Here is a 16,823-nt window from a genome sequence, read left to right on the forward strand (position 1 = left end):
TTTTATTTCCAAGGAACCTTGAGCCGGTAACGCAGCTGTACGTCAGTGTGGATGCCAGCACCAAAGAGAGCCTGAAGAGAATTGATCGACCCCTCTTCAAGGATTTCTGGCAGAGGTTTCTAGACAGTTTAAAGGCCTTGTCTGAAAAGGTACTCAGTTAAGAATGTATTTTTAAATATTTTTTCTTCCTTCTGCACCTTACCTATTCAGGACAAAAGTAAAAGACTTGAGAGGCTTAAAATGCACTGTGGAATGGGTTCTGGATGTGTTGGGAGCATATTTACATGTTTTGTACATTAAGGCATATAAAGTCCAGCAAGTCTGGTTGGTTTTCCATGTGGGGAGAAATTTAATGACAAAAGGAGAGCAGAATGTGTGTCAAATGGGACAGTAAACTCTGCTGTGAATATAAGATGCTATGAGTGTTGAAGAGATTATAAAATAATAGACGACTTCCTAATGAAGCCTTTACTCTGAAAGGAGGCTGCTGAAGGAAAACTGGAAATTCAGGGAACCCTAGGAAGAGTCATAAATCCCCATGTGCACTTAGCACTGGTTCTCAAAGGTTCCCTTGAAATTGTGGTACATAAAGGACATTAAAGTGTGTGTGCTGGAGTTTACTAGCTCTAGTTGCCCTCCTGCTACATGGAAACCTGCTTATTTCTGGAATATTTACCCAAAACAGTAGATCTGAGCATAATAGCAAGGGTGACCCTTTACACCGTCAGTGGTTTGTAGTAGTTTGTGTCTGTCTGAGACAGCTGAACAGTGACCTGATGGCCCGTGGGATCCTGTCTGCTGCTGTCAGCTCAGAACTTAGTCTACTGTGTAATAGTTTTTGTAGTAATTAATGAAGCACTCGTGGTCCCGGCATCACATGAATTAATATGAACAGTGCTTCATGAGCATGTCTTCCCTCTCTTATTTACTGATACTGTGCTCTGATGGAAGCAAGTACTTCTGTTTACTGATTTGGCAGAAGTTGACATGTTACCTGCTGAGACGAACAGACAAGAGAGACTGTTTCATTTGAATAATGAGTTTTTCTGCCTTCTGAGGTGAAAATGTTGGACCGTTTTCTGCCAAATGTACTTACATTAGCAAATCTGGGAGACTCGGTGTAATTGAGTGACACTTTCTTCTGCAAAGCATGTGAGTAGCTTGATCAAGCTGCTTGTGAGCAAGTGTGCCGGCTGATCTTGTTAAGCAAAATCTCAGGCCAGACTCTGAGCTTACTGAAATCAGGTACAAACTTACGAAGTTCATGTGAGTGGAGGAGACTGTGGAAAGAAGGGGAGCCAAAATATTGAAGGCAAAAATATTGAAAAAGTCTTTTGGGAACTTGCTTTTGCCCATCTTTTCTTTCCTTCTGCCTCTCTTGACCCTGGATAGATGTGGTTCATTCATTGCTGTGTGTTGTCAGAAATTTCCTTGCTAAGAATTGAAGGTGAAAGTATTGGCAAGTCTGTCCATACAGCTAAAAATACTCTGGTCAAGGTGAAGAGGAGAGGAAAAAGAAGCTCAACTAGCAGGTGCATTTTCTCCTCAAAGCAACTGCACTTTGAAGGGTCCTTGAAACACTGATAACACAAGAGCCAATTAATAGCTGCTCCAGTTGGTAATGCACTGTTCTGCCAGCCCCTGCTCAGCTGCATATTGCATCGTCACACAGGGGCGACAGCAAGAAGTCTTGGGGAAGCTGCTGTTTGTTAGGTTTTTCTCTTAATGTTATATACATGGTCCTGGTATTATCCCGAAATTATCTTGAACTGCTTCTGAGCGGAAGCACCTTTCTGTTCTCCTGAGCACATTGCTTGGTGTTCACGTGTGATGTTAAGCACCGTTCTGTAGGACTGTGATGAATGAAAGGTGGTGAAAGCTAATGCATCTGCTGATTCCTGAGAAGTACAGCTCCTGTTTCAGAATAGGTGGGGAAGTGCTGATACATTGTGTTGGCAAAAGTGATGCTAATACATCTGGAAACAAAATACAAGTCCCATATTTTCATACTGCCTGACAAACCATCCAGGCTTATTCAGTTCTGAGACTGAGACAAGCTGGTATTGCAGCTGATACGAGTCACTGCTAATAAGAATCATGGATAGGTTTGATCTATGCACATTTAAAAAATAAAAATGGGCGAAGGGAGTTCTTAAAACACAAGCTGTCCCTTGCTGTGCTTGCCATTGTGTTGCTTGGCAAGTGCTGTTCCTGCACAGTTACCCTGCTCGCTTGTGTGTCTGGCTGTCCCCGGGGCTCTGTGCTCGGTGCTGCAGGGATGGGTAGTTAGAGACAGGTCCTGCTGCAAAACGTTGATAATCCAAACAGACGAGTGGGAGAAAGGAAGAGGAGAGGACATGGTCCTAGATGAGAAAGGAGTGAGGATGTCCTTTTTGGCTGTTCTCTTTCCTGACGCCAAAAAGCAGGCTGATTCTTGGTAAAAACAGAAATGGAAGGGCCTGGGCAAAGAGGTGGATTTCAAATCTGTTGCCTTAGTGAGGTAGTTGTACTAATAATGGATTTCATGATTTTAACTGAAGTTCGGCACAAAGTTCTTGAGCCCTTAATGAAGGAGTGAATTTAATAATGAATTGTTCCTGGTATGATTTGACAGCATCATACAGCATGTTGGTGATTAGTTGCTACAGCATTTTCAAAGGAAGTTCAGAAATAAAAGATAAAAATCTTTTGTGATATTTCTTTCTGCAGCAAACAGCAAGAAACCCCCTCTTTGTTCACTACTATTTGGAGCAAGTTTTATCCTTTCTAGAGTGATTCTCATTGAGATGATCTTTGTGTTAAATTTTCTATGCTGAGAAAAGTTTTTTGAGAGGAGTTTGTTAAAAAGCAGGTAGACTCCCAGAAGGCTCCGTTTGTTTCTTGTCATGTGTCTTCTACCCTCCAAATTAAGTGGAAAGACCTTAACATGCAATTTAGAATGTGCCCTTTCCAAACGTCACGTTTGAAAAGTCTTGTAGTCTCGTCCTCTGACAGCCTTGAGTTCATAAGAAGGATTGAGAGGTGACTTGACTTGATAGACAAGCACTTGGAGGAAGCACTAAGGATGTGAATCCTTATTCTCATCATAAGGATGAGAAATCTCTGTTCCAGTAGTTGAAAGGCATTTCTTCCAGCCATTGCTGCTTCATAATGCTATATCCAAATGAGAAATGAGGTACAAATTAATAATGAGGGTCCAGAAGCTCAGGAGGGAAGAGGTAGATTTTTCCACCCCTTGAAGCTTTATGGTCAAGTTGATGCTTTTTTCAAAAATACCATTAACCAAACATGTGCTGTCGGAGCAAGAAAATAAGGAACTGATGTTCTGTGAGCTCTCATCCACCAGCAGTCAGATTTGTGATCCATTTGTATTTTGACTTTGTGCTCTGTTTCCTCAGTGTTACTAGACCAGATTCTGTAGGTTGAGAAACTTTGAAAACTGTTGTTCTTGTTGTTGTTCATAAATCACCAAGTGTTTTCCCAAGTGACAGGGATGTTGACTGAGATGAATGGGAATCCCCCACTGAGTTGCTGATACATGAAGCAGGGATGCAGTGACCCAGTATGGCAGAAGTGCTCACAGATTTCTACCCAAGCACTTTGAAAATAACTGGAGAAAAGACGGTGATGGACATACCAGCAGAACATGCCCTGTTTATGGTTCAACATTACATTGCAACATCTCTGAGCATGCTTTTTTCCACCTGTTGAGGGAGTAAGACAACTCTTGAGGCAAGTGGCTGCAGGTCTACGGATGTTCATGGTCTTGGTGAGCACTGGGGAAAAAGGTCCCTGGTGTCACTCAAGTGCTCTGAGGAGCACTCTTCCAACTTGACGTGGTGTCACCTTGTCTGTCTGTATCTTCTTGACTTAATCATGATAAATCCTGTCCAATCTGCTCGATACACTGTACCTTATAGTACTTGCTGTGCTGCCAGACACCAAGTAGGCATTGCTGAACTGCTTTAACTTTCAGAGGACAGGTGCCAATGTTCTCTTAAACAGATTGGAGCCATGCACAAAGCAAACGGGGCAAAAAACCCTTTAGGTTAATAGATGTTATGGCACTGCAGGAACTGATGATGAAGCAGAACCTTATCCTTCCTGTCCTTCCAGGAGGGTCACAAAAAGCAAAAGAAACAGCTTGTTGGCACTTTCTGGAGTTCAGTCAGACTTGTGTCTTTAGACATCATATGCAACTCTGGCTTTAGATCTGGGGTAAAACCTTGCCCTCAATCTCTTTCTACTTCAAGGGAATTAAGATTTCATAGAGAAACAGGGTCATGGCTCTGTGGGCAAGGTGTAACAAATGTCTTTTTTTTTTTTTTTTTTTCCCTTTATTAAAAAAGGACTAAAAAAGGGAAATTCTTAGCTCTACTTGTCCTAGGATATCACATATTTGACAGTGCTTGGATTTGGCGCCTGTGGCTATGTACTCCTTTCTGGAAGGTACTAGAGGTGGTTTGTCCAGAGAAAGGCATGAAATATAAAAATGTTTCCTATTACCATCTTTCACGTCTGCGTTTGCACACTGCTTGCAGGTAGGTCCTTTTACATTTCTGGGTGATGAAGACACCAGCTTGCATATTTAAACGTTTTCAGGCTTGCATCTGGTGCTGTTTACTTTAGTCTCTTTTTTTTTTTCTCCAATGTGATCCTTTCTTCAAAGTTACCCTTGGCTTCTATGTGATTACAAACGTAGTGTAAATACGTTGAGTTACATCTTAAGCACGTTTTAGTGCTTATTATATAAAATATGACAGTAACAATTGCTTTTATGAAAAGAGCACATTTGATTTGCGTGGAGATTATTTCTGTGGTTACTGGGGGAGGGGAGCTGGTTTGTAGAGCCTAGTCTGATGTTTCTGAGCTAAGTGACTTTTTAAGGAGAATTTAAATGTAAAATTTGCAACAGATGTTAGAATCAGCAATCAATTTTGCCACTATAAATTTAGAAGAATTTGACTCTTCTGCACAGTAAATGCTCTCCACCAGCTGTGTGCTTGTTTTAATGGTTTTGCTAATAAGACTTCTGGTGTAAGCCTTTTGAAATGCAGTATGGCGAGTGTTACAAAGGTGCGATGTTTAATACTAAGTTATTGTCTCTGAAATACATCATCTCCTTTCAGTTTAGCTTACAGCAAGCAGCAATCCAAATAAGGCTTCAGTGAGATTCTTGGCTGCAGGGGGAGTGAAATCTTACTTCTCCTGCCTGTTCTAGTACCTCTTGGTTTGCTTGCAGGCAAGAAAAGGGGAAAAATGTTCATAAATACATTTCACAATCAAAATTATATGTTATTCCAAGCTGCTGGTTGTTACTGTGTGTCTTAGGAAGACAGGATAGTGAGGCCTGGGGAGGAAGGCAAGGTGTCTCTGGCCACCCAGCGAGCCTGAGGCAGAGGTGGGGGTAAAATCCATGTTGTCTTAGTCCTTGTCCAATGCTTTGTCCGTTAACCCATGTCAATCCCATCCTCCTCATTACTGCCTGGTGCTTTGGGGTAGCCAGGCCAGTGGGCTATTCATTTGCAGCTTGTTTTTGCCAGGGGAGCTGTTATGGCTGCAGAGAGGCTGCCCAGCTGCCATCCTCCTGGGCAGAAGGCACTTCTCCCCCTTCCCATGTCTTTTGGAAATGGGCTCTGACCTATGAAGTGTAAATGGGAGAAACAGAGGGCCCTCCTCCTCCTCCTCTTCCAAGTTGACTCTTCTCTTTCACTCCTTAACTAGCACGCATTATTTAGCTTGCCTAGCTTTTCTGCTACTTAACATTTAAGAAACATTTGCTATTCTTACCCTTTATTAAACATGATCTTTCTTTTGCCTTGAGCTCTTCCTAGAGGCTGCATGAGAGATGCCAGACTTGGCTTTTAGAGAACCTGGTTCAAACCAGTTTCTATTCCCCCTTCCAGTCCTTCTGTTATTTATTAACCCAATCACTATCAAAGGGCTGCTCTGTTCCTTGGGGCTTGGCTCTGGGAGCCAGAACTCCCAACTGCCCCAACAGACTCCGTGGTCTTGGGGACGTCTTCTCACATTTTCATTCTCCAGTTGTGAAATAGAGCAGCAGTCTTCATGTAAAAGCGCCCCGAGAAGACAGAGCGTGTGTGTGTGTTTATGTGAACTCTGAAAAAGGAAAGAGCAAGCCTAAAATTCTGCTTGTGGCAACCAGGCAAAGGAAACTTGTATCTGGACTTTATTTTAAAACATGTTTTTATTTAAGCGTGTAAAGTTGAAGTAACTGGGCCAAATGCCATAGATTGGGATTGTGCAGAGCATTGCATAATATTCCGTTCTGCTAAATGCATTAGCTGTTGGATTTCTCTACTCACTGACCAATTATCAATGGCTCTAGCATGGTGATTCAGATAAGAAGCATTTATTGGGTTCATTGAATCTATTCATTTGACATTTCAGGAAAGATGAGTTGACAAAGCATCTGCAAGAGTGATCTGTTTTCTCATCTCAGATGGTCAGCGTATAATTGAGGCGAAAACGCTGCAAACAAGAAAATGGATTTTATGGGAATGTGGTAATGGGTGTGCTGGTGCTCCTCAGGAGCAGAGGGAACATACTCATGGACTCATGCAAGGCAAATAAAAGCAGGAAGACTTACTGCTTTGGAGGGGGTGAGAAATGCTCTCATAGGGTTAGCTACAATGGACTGGGTAGTGCAGGTGTGTTCGGATGACAGAGGCCGGGTTGCTGGGTCCAGGCTTGCAGAAGTAGCTGGAGTGACACATGGACTTGGTGCCACAGGGCTGTTCAGTGCCGTGTGCTGTCTGGTGGGGTGGGCTCTGGGAAGGCTCTCCTCTGCTTCAGGGTGAGATCAGTGTGCTCGGCTCAAACTGCTGCTGAAGGTGATTTGACCTAATTTGGTTGGTTTGGGGCTGAAGCAGCTGAGGAGCGCTCGGTCTCTTCCTCTGGTTCTCTGTTAGGGCAGGATCCTACAACAGGTGGGTGGCAACAGAGCTCAGGGAACGGTCATGTCTTCAGTCCTCTGCTTGTCAGTAATCTTCTTCCTCAGCTCCCGTTTCAGCTTCTTTGGGTTACCTGAGTGCCAGCGAGAGCAGAATCTGACCCTCAACTTCCTTTGTCAGATTGACTTTTAGCGATAAACCAGCTCATGCGAAGAAGTGCTGTTTCTCCTTGTTGCATGTAGATGTTTGTGCCTTGGCCCGGTTCCTTTGTATGGCTCCTCCACCCTTAAAAATCCAAAGGGAGCTGGTGGTGTGAGTTGGGTATTTGTAACTTTGGATGCTTGCTGGTGGATGTAAATGATGGCTGTGATCAGTGGGGTGGTCTGTGATCTCCCAAACCACGTGCCCCATCCGTCGTTTCCATAGCTGCTGAAGTCACCCATCTGGAGCCTTGTTGACTTGCAAGTTGTGCGCTTGAGAGCCAAGTCCTGCATTTTCTCCTTGGATGAAACTGCTGTTAGATTTGCCACTGTAAGAAATGCGCGAACTACAACACACAGATTCAGAGTCTCCTCTGAAGCTGCTAAATTGCTGGAACATCTTTCATATAAATTTGTGGAGTTTGTCTTGTACATACTTGAATACAGAAAGCCAGTAATTAGTAACAGTCACAAAAGGTCAAAGCAAACTGGCAAATCAAAGGTGATTTATTTTTCATTTTTTACACAATTAAGGCCTTTGTGATGGGTGAACTCGACTTCTGTCAAATTTGTTCAGCCATTTCTAAGTGCAATAGTCGGGTGCAATTACTGTGCTGACTAATTTGGGGATCTCCCTTTCTTGTTATCCCGGAAGAGCACGTGACTGCTCGTAAATCTGTTTGGTGGAGGAACTGATATTAGAAGCACTGTAAATGATCTCCTCTAACTGCTTAGTTCTAAAAACAGAGGAGCATAGAGAGTATAGGTGGTGGTGAGCCCTGAAACTGGAGAGTTGATGATCCATGGTGCTAATGCAATAGTTTACAGACTTGTAAAGATGTATGTCTGCTTCATTGCATTTATTTCATTCTGGCTTTGTGTTGAAATTTGCTTAACAATCTTGAGGAGCCTTACCTCCCTGTAGGGCTCTTCTGAAGAGTCCAACTTTCTGTGAAAGTAGGAGGATCTGAAGGCTTTTTGTAGAGACTAGGTGTCTAAAAGAATGCTTTAATTCGAGACATTGGATTTTCGGATGTCAAGCATGTGCCCCCCAAGGCAGGCTCCTCAAGCAGGAGTAGAAGTTGCACTGTGCATCCAGAGACACTTAGTACTTTGTTAAATCACTTCTTGTGATTTTTCTAAGAAGCAACATAACTTTTGAATCCGTATATCAGGCTCATGGATACCTTTGAAATGTGCAAGATTTTATTACTCTGTTACAGATTGGACTCAGACTCCTTTACAGAAGGTGAAGATATGCATAGCATAGCTATCTTCTTCGTCCAGTGTTTGCTGGCAGCCTTCCTGCCAAAGGCTCTGGCCGTGCCGGCAGTTGACCAAATAGAAAGTTGCCAGTTTTGTTCAGGCAGATATGCAGCTTCCACAACTAATGTAATTTAACAGTTGAATGTGTGCCTCAGTGAAACTAAGTGAGGAGATGGTGCTCATCAGTAGCAATGCATGGTGCCTCATGCGAGAGGTTTGCATTCAGGCAGGTTTATGAAGCTGGCTGCTCCCCAGCTGCTCTGCCGGAATGAGACTTGGCATTTAGACCCTGACACTAGCCCTGGTTTTTGCCATCACTTTGGATTACCTCTACAATTTGTGTTAAGAGGTTAATTCTCTTTCCTTCTTCATCCAGCCTCTGTTGCATTGAGCAAATCCTTCTGGTTCTGCTCTAGATACTCCATTTTCATGCGTTGCTTCTGTTGCAGTTGTCTGTGGGGAACCAACTTATCAATCTGATGGAGCAATACCACACTTTGAGTGAGGTGGGGACAGCAGAATGCTGCACGGTGGCAAGTGAAAGCTCTAGTGTTCTGTGTGATGCTCCAAGAGCATCCCATCTCGTAGCTTTCAGAGATGCCCAGTTACTTCATGCTCATGTCTATGCACTTGAGAGCACATCACACACAGAAGTGGGACTGAGAAGAGATGAACCTTGCCCATGACTGTCTCCCTTAGAGCTGGTGTACATGGGGATGTCCCCCCTAGTAGGTATAAGCAGTCCAGATCAGGGGTGCAGTCTGTGATGGTCACCCAGTGGTCCTGGGACATGTGAAAGAGCTTGTAGCTGTTTTCAACATGTCGAGACGGGAGAAATGGTTGCCTGCGGTGGATTGCTGGATGCCTCTTTGCGCAGCTGCGAGGGGACCGGAGTGCTGCACAGAAAGGTAGTGGCAGTTCCTTTGCGAGCAGAAGTGATTCTTGCCTTGTGAGCTGCCAGTCTGCAGGCTCTCCAGACGCTGCTCCGTGATGCTGACCTGGCTGTGAGATTGGGGTAGCCAGGAGGGGAAACTTTCTCAGCAGATGGAAATGATGGGGCAAGGGCTGAGGAGTTCAAGTATCGCTGCCTGCTCTCAAGTGGTGATGCTCTACAAATTTTCCTAGAGTATATCTGTAGGGAGTAATCCTGTAAACCAGTGGGAACTGAAAGGAGTCCAGCTCCTCAAGGCTAAAGCTCAGAGGGTAACTGCTCAAAATGAAGACCCAGATACAAAGCGTGTGGGAGCTGCTAAAAGGTTCCCAGTGCTGCATCTGAACGCTCAGGTAGTGCTAGCGAGAAGTGTTTGGAGGGGGGCTAACAGTGGCTGCTGGCAAACAGCTGTGTTGCAGCAGGATTGATCTCCAGACCCCGAGCGCGTTGCAGAGCACCGTCCAGGTGCTGTTCAGGGGCTGCTTTTACAAGCCTGCCCGTGCGGAGCATCATTCCTGTGCGTGCTCGGATGGGGAATGTCTAGCGTCACCTCCTGGCACGTCTTGCTCTGCCCCAGCACCGTACGGGAGTGCTCTCAGTCCCCAGCTCAGGCTGGAGCTCGACTATTTAATAGGATGGGCAGTTAGAATGTTTAAAGCTTATTTACCTTTCCATAATGTTTGTTACTTTAGAGTCTAACTCCTGAGTTAGGGCTTTACAAGAGCAGTAGGCTTGCAAGGATTGCTTAATCAATAAGAAAGAAATTTATTTCAGACTCCTTGTTTATGTTGTTCTTTGTTAAATGAAATGGGCAGGATTTTCAGCAAATTGTGGTGGGGCTTTCAGTTCTATTTTTAGATGATTTGGACAAAACCCAGAAGAAAAATATTATAAATCCTTTGCTTCGCAGACTGCGAGAGTGATTTTTAACAAGGTAATTATGTTTTTATGGCGGATTAATCTCTGCTTTCATCATTTGACTCTTGAAGTTGCATTGCTGGTTTGTTGTTTCCCGAGATAACGAGTGTCAGTTTATTCTCTTAAATACAATAGCCCCTTCCCAGGCTTCGGTTGAGCCTGTGTGCCATGCTGTTAGTCACGCATCCATCGTGTCTGCATCACTGACTGCTGCTGTCTGAGTCTTATACCTATGAAAGTGCTAACTTTTTGCCAAATCATGGATTTTCTTTTTACTTTACAGACGCGATGCCTCTTCGTTTTTCATTACCCTGCAATTGCTCACTTAAACCATCATTATTACAGGATTATTTGAAATGCAGTGTATTCTTCCATCCTGTATCCCCCATTGCTGAGCAAAAAGCACTGATTTTGAGGAATATTCTTTTAGAGCCCTGCAAAATTTCAGTGGGATGTTGTTTTCCTGGCTGAGATTTCCAACTACAGAGGTCCATAAGGAAGCATCCAAGTCTTTGGCTGTATGTATAAATAACTGCTGGGATGGCTTAAGAATACTGAACACCTGGCAGCTGACGTGAGGGAGACTGGGTTCCTCCATTGGATCCAAAGTGACTTTGGTGAATGTGCAGTTCATTCTTTAGCCAGAAGCGTTTGGCTAAAGTTGAGCTCTGTTTTTAAACTGCTCTTATCCCTCACTTTCTTTTTTTGCACATACGAATGCCGTTCAAGTTTTTTTCTTTAAGTTCTCTAATCTGTGTGTTAAGATACTTTGCACATTATTGTTTGAGGTAAACTTTCCTCCTTGTCACCCTCTTCGGGGCTCCCCTCCTTGTCTGTAGTTTGTTCTTAATATTGTCCTTCTCTTGACTTCCTTGCACTGCTAGGGTTACAACTGTGCACTATTAAGTGACATGTTTGAAATGATGCCTCTCCAGGACCACCACACCAGGTACCGCAGGCTGCCCTCGTCTTTAGCCAAGCCTGAGACATCAGGTCATGGAACTAGAGGGACATGACAGTGTGGAGCTGTAGCTGGGACACTTTGGGGAATGTGAAATGAAAGGAGGCTGTGGGAAGTCTCAGAGGATGGTTTCAGCTCTTCCCCATCACAAGACTGGCTCTGGATGCGTCTTCTCTTTCCCACACATGACTGGACACGAGTATGTCTACCCTATCCTATGACCTTGCACGCAAAGTGCTGGCCCAGACGAAAGTAGAGGTGCTTAAAGAGAAATCATTTTTATGGTCAGATCAAAGCAAGTCCTGGATTCTCCTGGATTTTGCACCTCTGGTGAAGGGGCTGTTTTGCAGATGGGATGGAGCCAAGGTGGCCGAGCAGGTCAGCTGCTGGCCGAGCTCCTGAGCTCGTCCTCACTTTGCATTGAAGAGCAGCAGCTGGAGCTGGACAAAGTGCTTGTCACTTGGTGCCTGCGTGGCAGGTCCCTGCTGCTGCGGCAGCTGCTGCTCCGACCCGCGGGACTGCTGCCGTGCTTAATTGGAAGACGCCCGTGCGGAAAAGGTCCTGATCTCGCCTATATTTGGGAGCCTTCACAAGAGCATCCCCTGTCAAGCTTCTGGTTTAAGTCCTTTCAAAGTCAGTGGGACCGGGGCACAAACTTGGAGCGTTGCTGAAGGCTTTTATCTTGGTGAAAGGGCTTTTTAGTTTCACGAGTTCACTTACTGCTCAGATTTGAGCCTGTCTTTGGTTGTGATGACTCTTTGGCACAGAGCTACCCAGGCTCGTGCTAATGCTTTTTCTGGCTGTTTGGTGTTAAACATACTCTGTTTCCCCAGAAAATGAAATATCGTCAGGCTGTGTGGTCTGTTTAACACAAGCTTGATGTGGTTTTTTGCTGATGATTTGATATGATCTGTTTTAATGCCATTCTTCTATTTTAAGTTACATTGCATTGGACTTTTTTCCCTTGGTATAAATTTTACATGATAATTCCTTGAAACTGCCCTAGAAATGTTGAAAAGAAATAAATAGTCACTGTAATATTGTTCGTGCTGATTCACAAGAGTAAGTGTATTAAAAATGAGTCCATAGAAAATGGATAAGGAGCAGTCATGGTTCTGGATTTACTTAAGAACAACATTTTTAGGTCTCAGAACAAAGCTGTTGCTGTACTTTGTTTTATTTCTAGAGATTTTGAACTAAAACTGATTAATTTCTACTGAAGTGTGAAGCAATAAAGTAGATTACAAGCAATAGGTGGCGAGTACAGGAAGAATGATTGTGGAGGGGAATGTGACTTAGGATGCTGGTTTAGGAAGGTAAGATAATGAAATTTGATTTATTTTCTCCTTGGTTTCCATTCTGGTTCACTTATTCTTGTGCTTCGTACATCAGCAGGACTGCTCACAGGCTGTGGGGCTTTTCTGGTTTAAAATTCTGGCTTGGGAATTAGGGCTGATGTGCTTGTCTCACTCCAGGATTTTCTTTTTATTTCGAGGCAGAATTTCAAAGCTGATCAATACAAATCGATTTTGTATGATATGAGAACAGTTATGTTGACTGACTTCTGTCTGTTAAAAAAAAAACTGGCGCAAACCAAAAGTCTGACTTTCATGTTTTTGTAATTATTATTCGTGACAGTTTTTTCGTCTTATTTTCAAGGCTCTAGAAGAATGTGAAATTTCGTATGGCTGTCAGACTTGGCACCTCAGAATTATAATACTTTATAGAGACAATTTTGTTTCTTACACAAGTATATTAAAACTGAAAGAATTACAATCTGCTTTACTCCTTGGCCTTTGTCTAAGGGGACTGAGTTGGGATCCAGGTGTCAAGACGAGATGTAGGACCAGTCCCTCATCATTTGGACGCGGGCACCTTGTAACTGGTTTTATTACGTGATTCTCTTGCAAAGAGCAGGAATGGGTTTTGCAAGAAAAGATAGCACCAGGTTTGTGTTTTGTTTTGTGGTTGTTTTTTTTAAGTTTGGGTTTTTTTTTTTTTTTAAAAAAAACATCCTAGTTTCTTTGGCATTAGAACTTGAATGTTGTGCTGGAGCCAGTGCAAGGTCCAAAAAGAGGGTGGTGGTGACAAGGTTGGTTTTTCTCCCCTGTGCTGAGGGTGACATGGGGACAACTGTCGTGCTGTAAGATCCTGGGCGAAGACCGAGGGCTTTGGTGCTGATGTGCAGGTAGATGCTGGGGTTGAGCGCTCTCGCTTTTTCCTAGCAGTAAAATCGAAGTTCTGAGCTTTGCTCTGGTTTTACAGCAGAGTAGCTAATTGTTAATTATCCTATGGTAATATGCACCTTTTTTAGCAATGAAGACAAAGCCTCGACTTGCTTTAAACTGGTGTATTAATAGCAAATGCTTGAACAATGTATGTTTTTAGTAGATACCTACGCAGCATAACCTATTCAGGTTTTTTGCTTTAATGACTATATTAGCGTGAAGAAAGGAAGCTGAAAACTTTTGTGCTCTGTGCTGAGTTAATCTTTGAAGGGAAAAAACCTCCTCTGCTGTGCAAATCAGCTGAGCAGAATGCTCTTGGGTATTTGCAATGTGACTTTTAGGAGGACATCATCTCTCCAGTGCCTGTGTTCTGGGCTGGTTGTGTAGTGATAGATGAGCTTGAATGAAGTGATGAGCCCTTTATTTAAGGGGAGGGTCCTGGTTGCCAAAAGAATAGATTAATCTGCCATCCTTTCAAGGGCACCGAGTCTTTCCCTTATGATGTTCTCCCGAAGCGTGATGGGTGCCACAGCTCATCTGCAGAGCTTCTGGGAGCCTGGAGGCTCAGCAGTGCTGGATTTGGGAGAGGCAGAAGTGATCTCCAGTCCTCTTAGAGACTCTGTCTCCAGGCTGAACTGGAAGGGTTTGGAAAGCTGTGAAATTTGGGGTGTGTTGGCATTTGAGATTTCCTTTTGCTGTGTTTTGGATCTTTTATCCTTTGTGGGGTTGTACGCATAAAGATGTGTGTTATTGAATATGGTGAATAGATACTTGGCTGCAGGGTTGTTGGTTTTTTTTTTTTCCGATCGCATCCCTGTGACAAGTAATTTCCAAGTGTGAAAATTGCTTTGATATCTTTATTCAGGACTCGCTCACTTAGTAGGGTGTTGCATAACCCAAACAAGGGAACCGAATCGAGTCTTTGGAGAGGACGGCTTCTCCCTTCGCAGGGGCTGTTGCTCGGAAAGGGCAGCTCGCCTACTGCTGCCGTGCGAGAGCAAGGAGCCTGCCAAGAGCACCAGCGCTGTGCCGGGCTGCAGGCTTGCACATGCGTTTCAGTTTTTAGGCTGTTTTGTATCATGATCAGAGCGGGTCCTTGCCAGCTAGGAAGCTCTGAAAATGTGTCATGAAGTCAGTTTGCAAGTCGAGCCTTTCCTTGAAAGGAATAAGAAATATTAATGAAACTAAGAAGCTGGCTTTTGAAGTGGCTTCCTGCTCATCATCTAATACCTGCAAAGGATCTGTGAAGTTGTGTGAAAGAAAGAGCAATTTTGTTTAGAGTCTGCATCATAATTTCTTGTCCCCCAAGAGTGCTTCTTCCATTTAAGCAATGCAGTGTTTCTATTGACAATATTGGTTTTGTTACTTGAGATTAATTAGCTACAAAAATGTGGATTTATGTTGAGGAGTCTGTGAATGAAATGTCATTTTCTAACAATAAAATTATTTTATCTATATCTAAGGAAGGTATATGAGTGTTCAGAATATGTGACTTTAAGCTAGCAAGTTGAAATAAAAATCTGAGTTTTATTATGTTTACTTCTAAACAGTAGGATGCTGTTACTCTGCTTTATCAAAAGAGCAAGTTCAAGTGACATGATCCAAGGTAAGGGTCTTGTAGGACCTCTGTCCATGGTTTGGAGGAGGAGGAGGCTTGTCTACTCTTAGCCCTTTGCCCCAGCCTTCTCCAGTCCTGCTCCCATGGCCTCCCTGCCCTGGCTGGAGAAGGGAGATGCTCCCCTACCCCAGCCAAACTCGTATCAGTTCAGCAACCTGCTCTTTGCAGCACAGTTGACGTGTTCACCCTTCCCTCTTCCTCCTGAGATTAGAGCTGGAATGTTTTATGAAGAATAATTATATTTGATCTACAAAAAGATGAATGTTGAGGAGGAGGGAATTAAAAAGAAATGATAAAAAAAAAAAAGCAGCCCCAATCCCTCTTGGTTATTGAAGCAAGAAGGGAGCACTTTGTCAAACTGACATGTGAATCCTTTATTAACATCTTCTGGGCTGGTGGATGCCGCGAGAGCAGTGTCACCTCATGGGCTCGGTCTTGGTCTGAGGTGCGTTGAGTGGTTTGGCTTTGAGATTTGGCCATCGGCAAAATATGCGCATGCAGAAAACGTTCATTTGCAAATCTTACAGGACTAGCAACATTTTAGGATGGCTTCAAAGGAAAACATAACCACCTTGGAAACAGGCAGAAACGTCAGTGCTGCTGCATGCTGCTCTGAGGGCTGGGCTTTGTGCCGCGCTCGGCAGGTCACCCCGCTGCTCTTCGAGCTGGGCTGCAGAGCTGTCACAGTGCCTGGTGTTGTGTTTCAGCGTGAGCTGCTGGAGGGGTGCAAGCGTGCAGCAGCCAGGCGACTCGTCTGTGGGTTCACCTGAGTCTCGGCCACCCTGCGGAGGACGGAGGGAAGGAGCCGCATCCCTGTCTGCTGGCTCCAATCATGACTTTGAGCTCTGGCCACGGGGCACTGCTGTTGCTGGGACCAGGGCATGAGACACTCTTTTGAGACAAAAATTCTGGTCTTTTTGTCTGCTGAGTGGGAGACCAGCATGTCAGATCCAGTTAATGAAATGGTTTTTTTGTCATAAGTATCCTTCCCTAACCCTGTTCAGTTTTTTTAACTTGTGCCCTGTTCTGACATTCAAGGGTTGCAATGTTTTTTGGGGTAGCTTGGAAAGATTTTAGCAGGAGTCGCCTAAAGGGAAAATACTGCTTTTCCCCAGCTTGGTTCTTCATTCCTTTGTCCTCAAGTCTACTTTGTCCTCAAGTATTTGGGGAACAGAAGGCTGAGCTGGCCCCTCTTGACTTGCATTTCTGGGACCCTGTTATAAAAGGGTGACAGTTGCTACATAGTTTTCAGAATGCAATGAGAGAGAAAGTGCAGTATCTCTGTTTCTTGAGCATGCTGCCAACACTGATGTGGTTTATGTGTCCTCCAAAGAGTAAGATTTGAAAGACTTGGGGGAACAAGTCATAGTGTGGTATGTGCCAAAGTGGTTCTCAGTATTCTTTTCCTTAAGATATTTCTTGGACAATATTCTGTATTAAGATGCCTTTAATGGGCCAATTACCACGTACAATCCCAAAGAAACCGCATTTTAGAGAAGTTTCTTATGATAACCTGAGCAAAGGTTTGGGAAAGTAAGGGATATTTGTATAAAATTGCTCAGTTTCTACGCATATGCTCAGTGTCCTGTGTGGGCAAAAGCACCTCATTAACTGCTTTTTGTACCTGAGACTGTGGGTTGAGAGTTGGAGAAGTTGTCCCTTTGCTCCTGAGCGCTGTGCGCTGGCCTGAAGGAACATCTCCCAACGTGAAGGACTTGCAGTACCCGATGCTAATTGTCCTTAAGCAGCAGCACAGGCCCTTCCTGGTGCTCTTTTGGCAGCTGTTA

General features: G+C 43.9%; 1 protein-coding gene across 1 annotated transcript in view; it reads left to right on the forward strand.

Annotated features, from left to right (window-relative positions):
* The window catches only part of LOC127024504 (S-adenosyl-L-methionine-dependent tRNA 4-demethylwyosine synthase TYW1-like), a 107,140-nt gene that overhangs the window by 55,565 nt on the left and 34,752 nt on the right, over positions 1 to 16,823 (forward strand). The window contains exon 12 of the mRNA XM_050909094.1: positions 14 to 149. Coding sequence (XP_050765051.1) covers positions 14 to 149 — 136 coding nt within the window. The remainder of the gene's footprint in view (positions 1 to 13; positions 150 to 16,823) is intronic.

Source organism: Gymnogyps californianus, chromosome 20 (genome assembly GCF_018139145.2).
Source record: "Gymnogyps californianus isolate 813 chromosome 20, ASM1813914v2, whole genome shotgun sequence".
Lineage (NCBI taxonomy): Eukaryota > Metazoa > Chordata > Aves > Accipitriformes > Cathartidae > Gymnogyps > Gymnogyps californianus.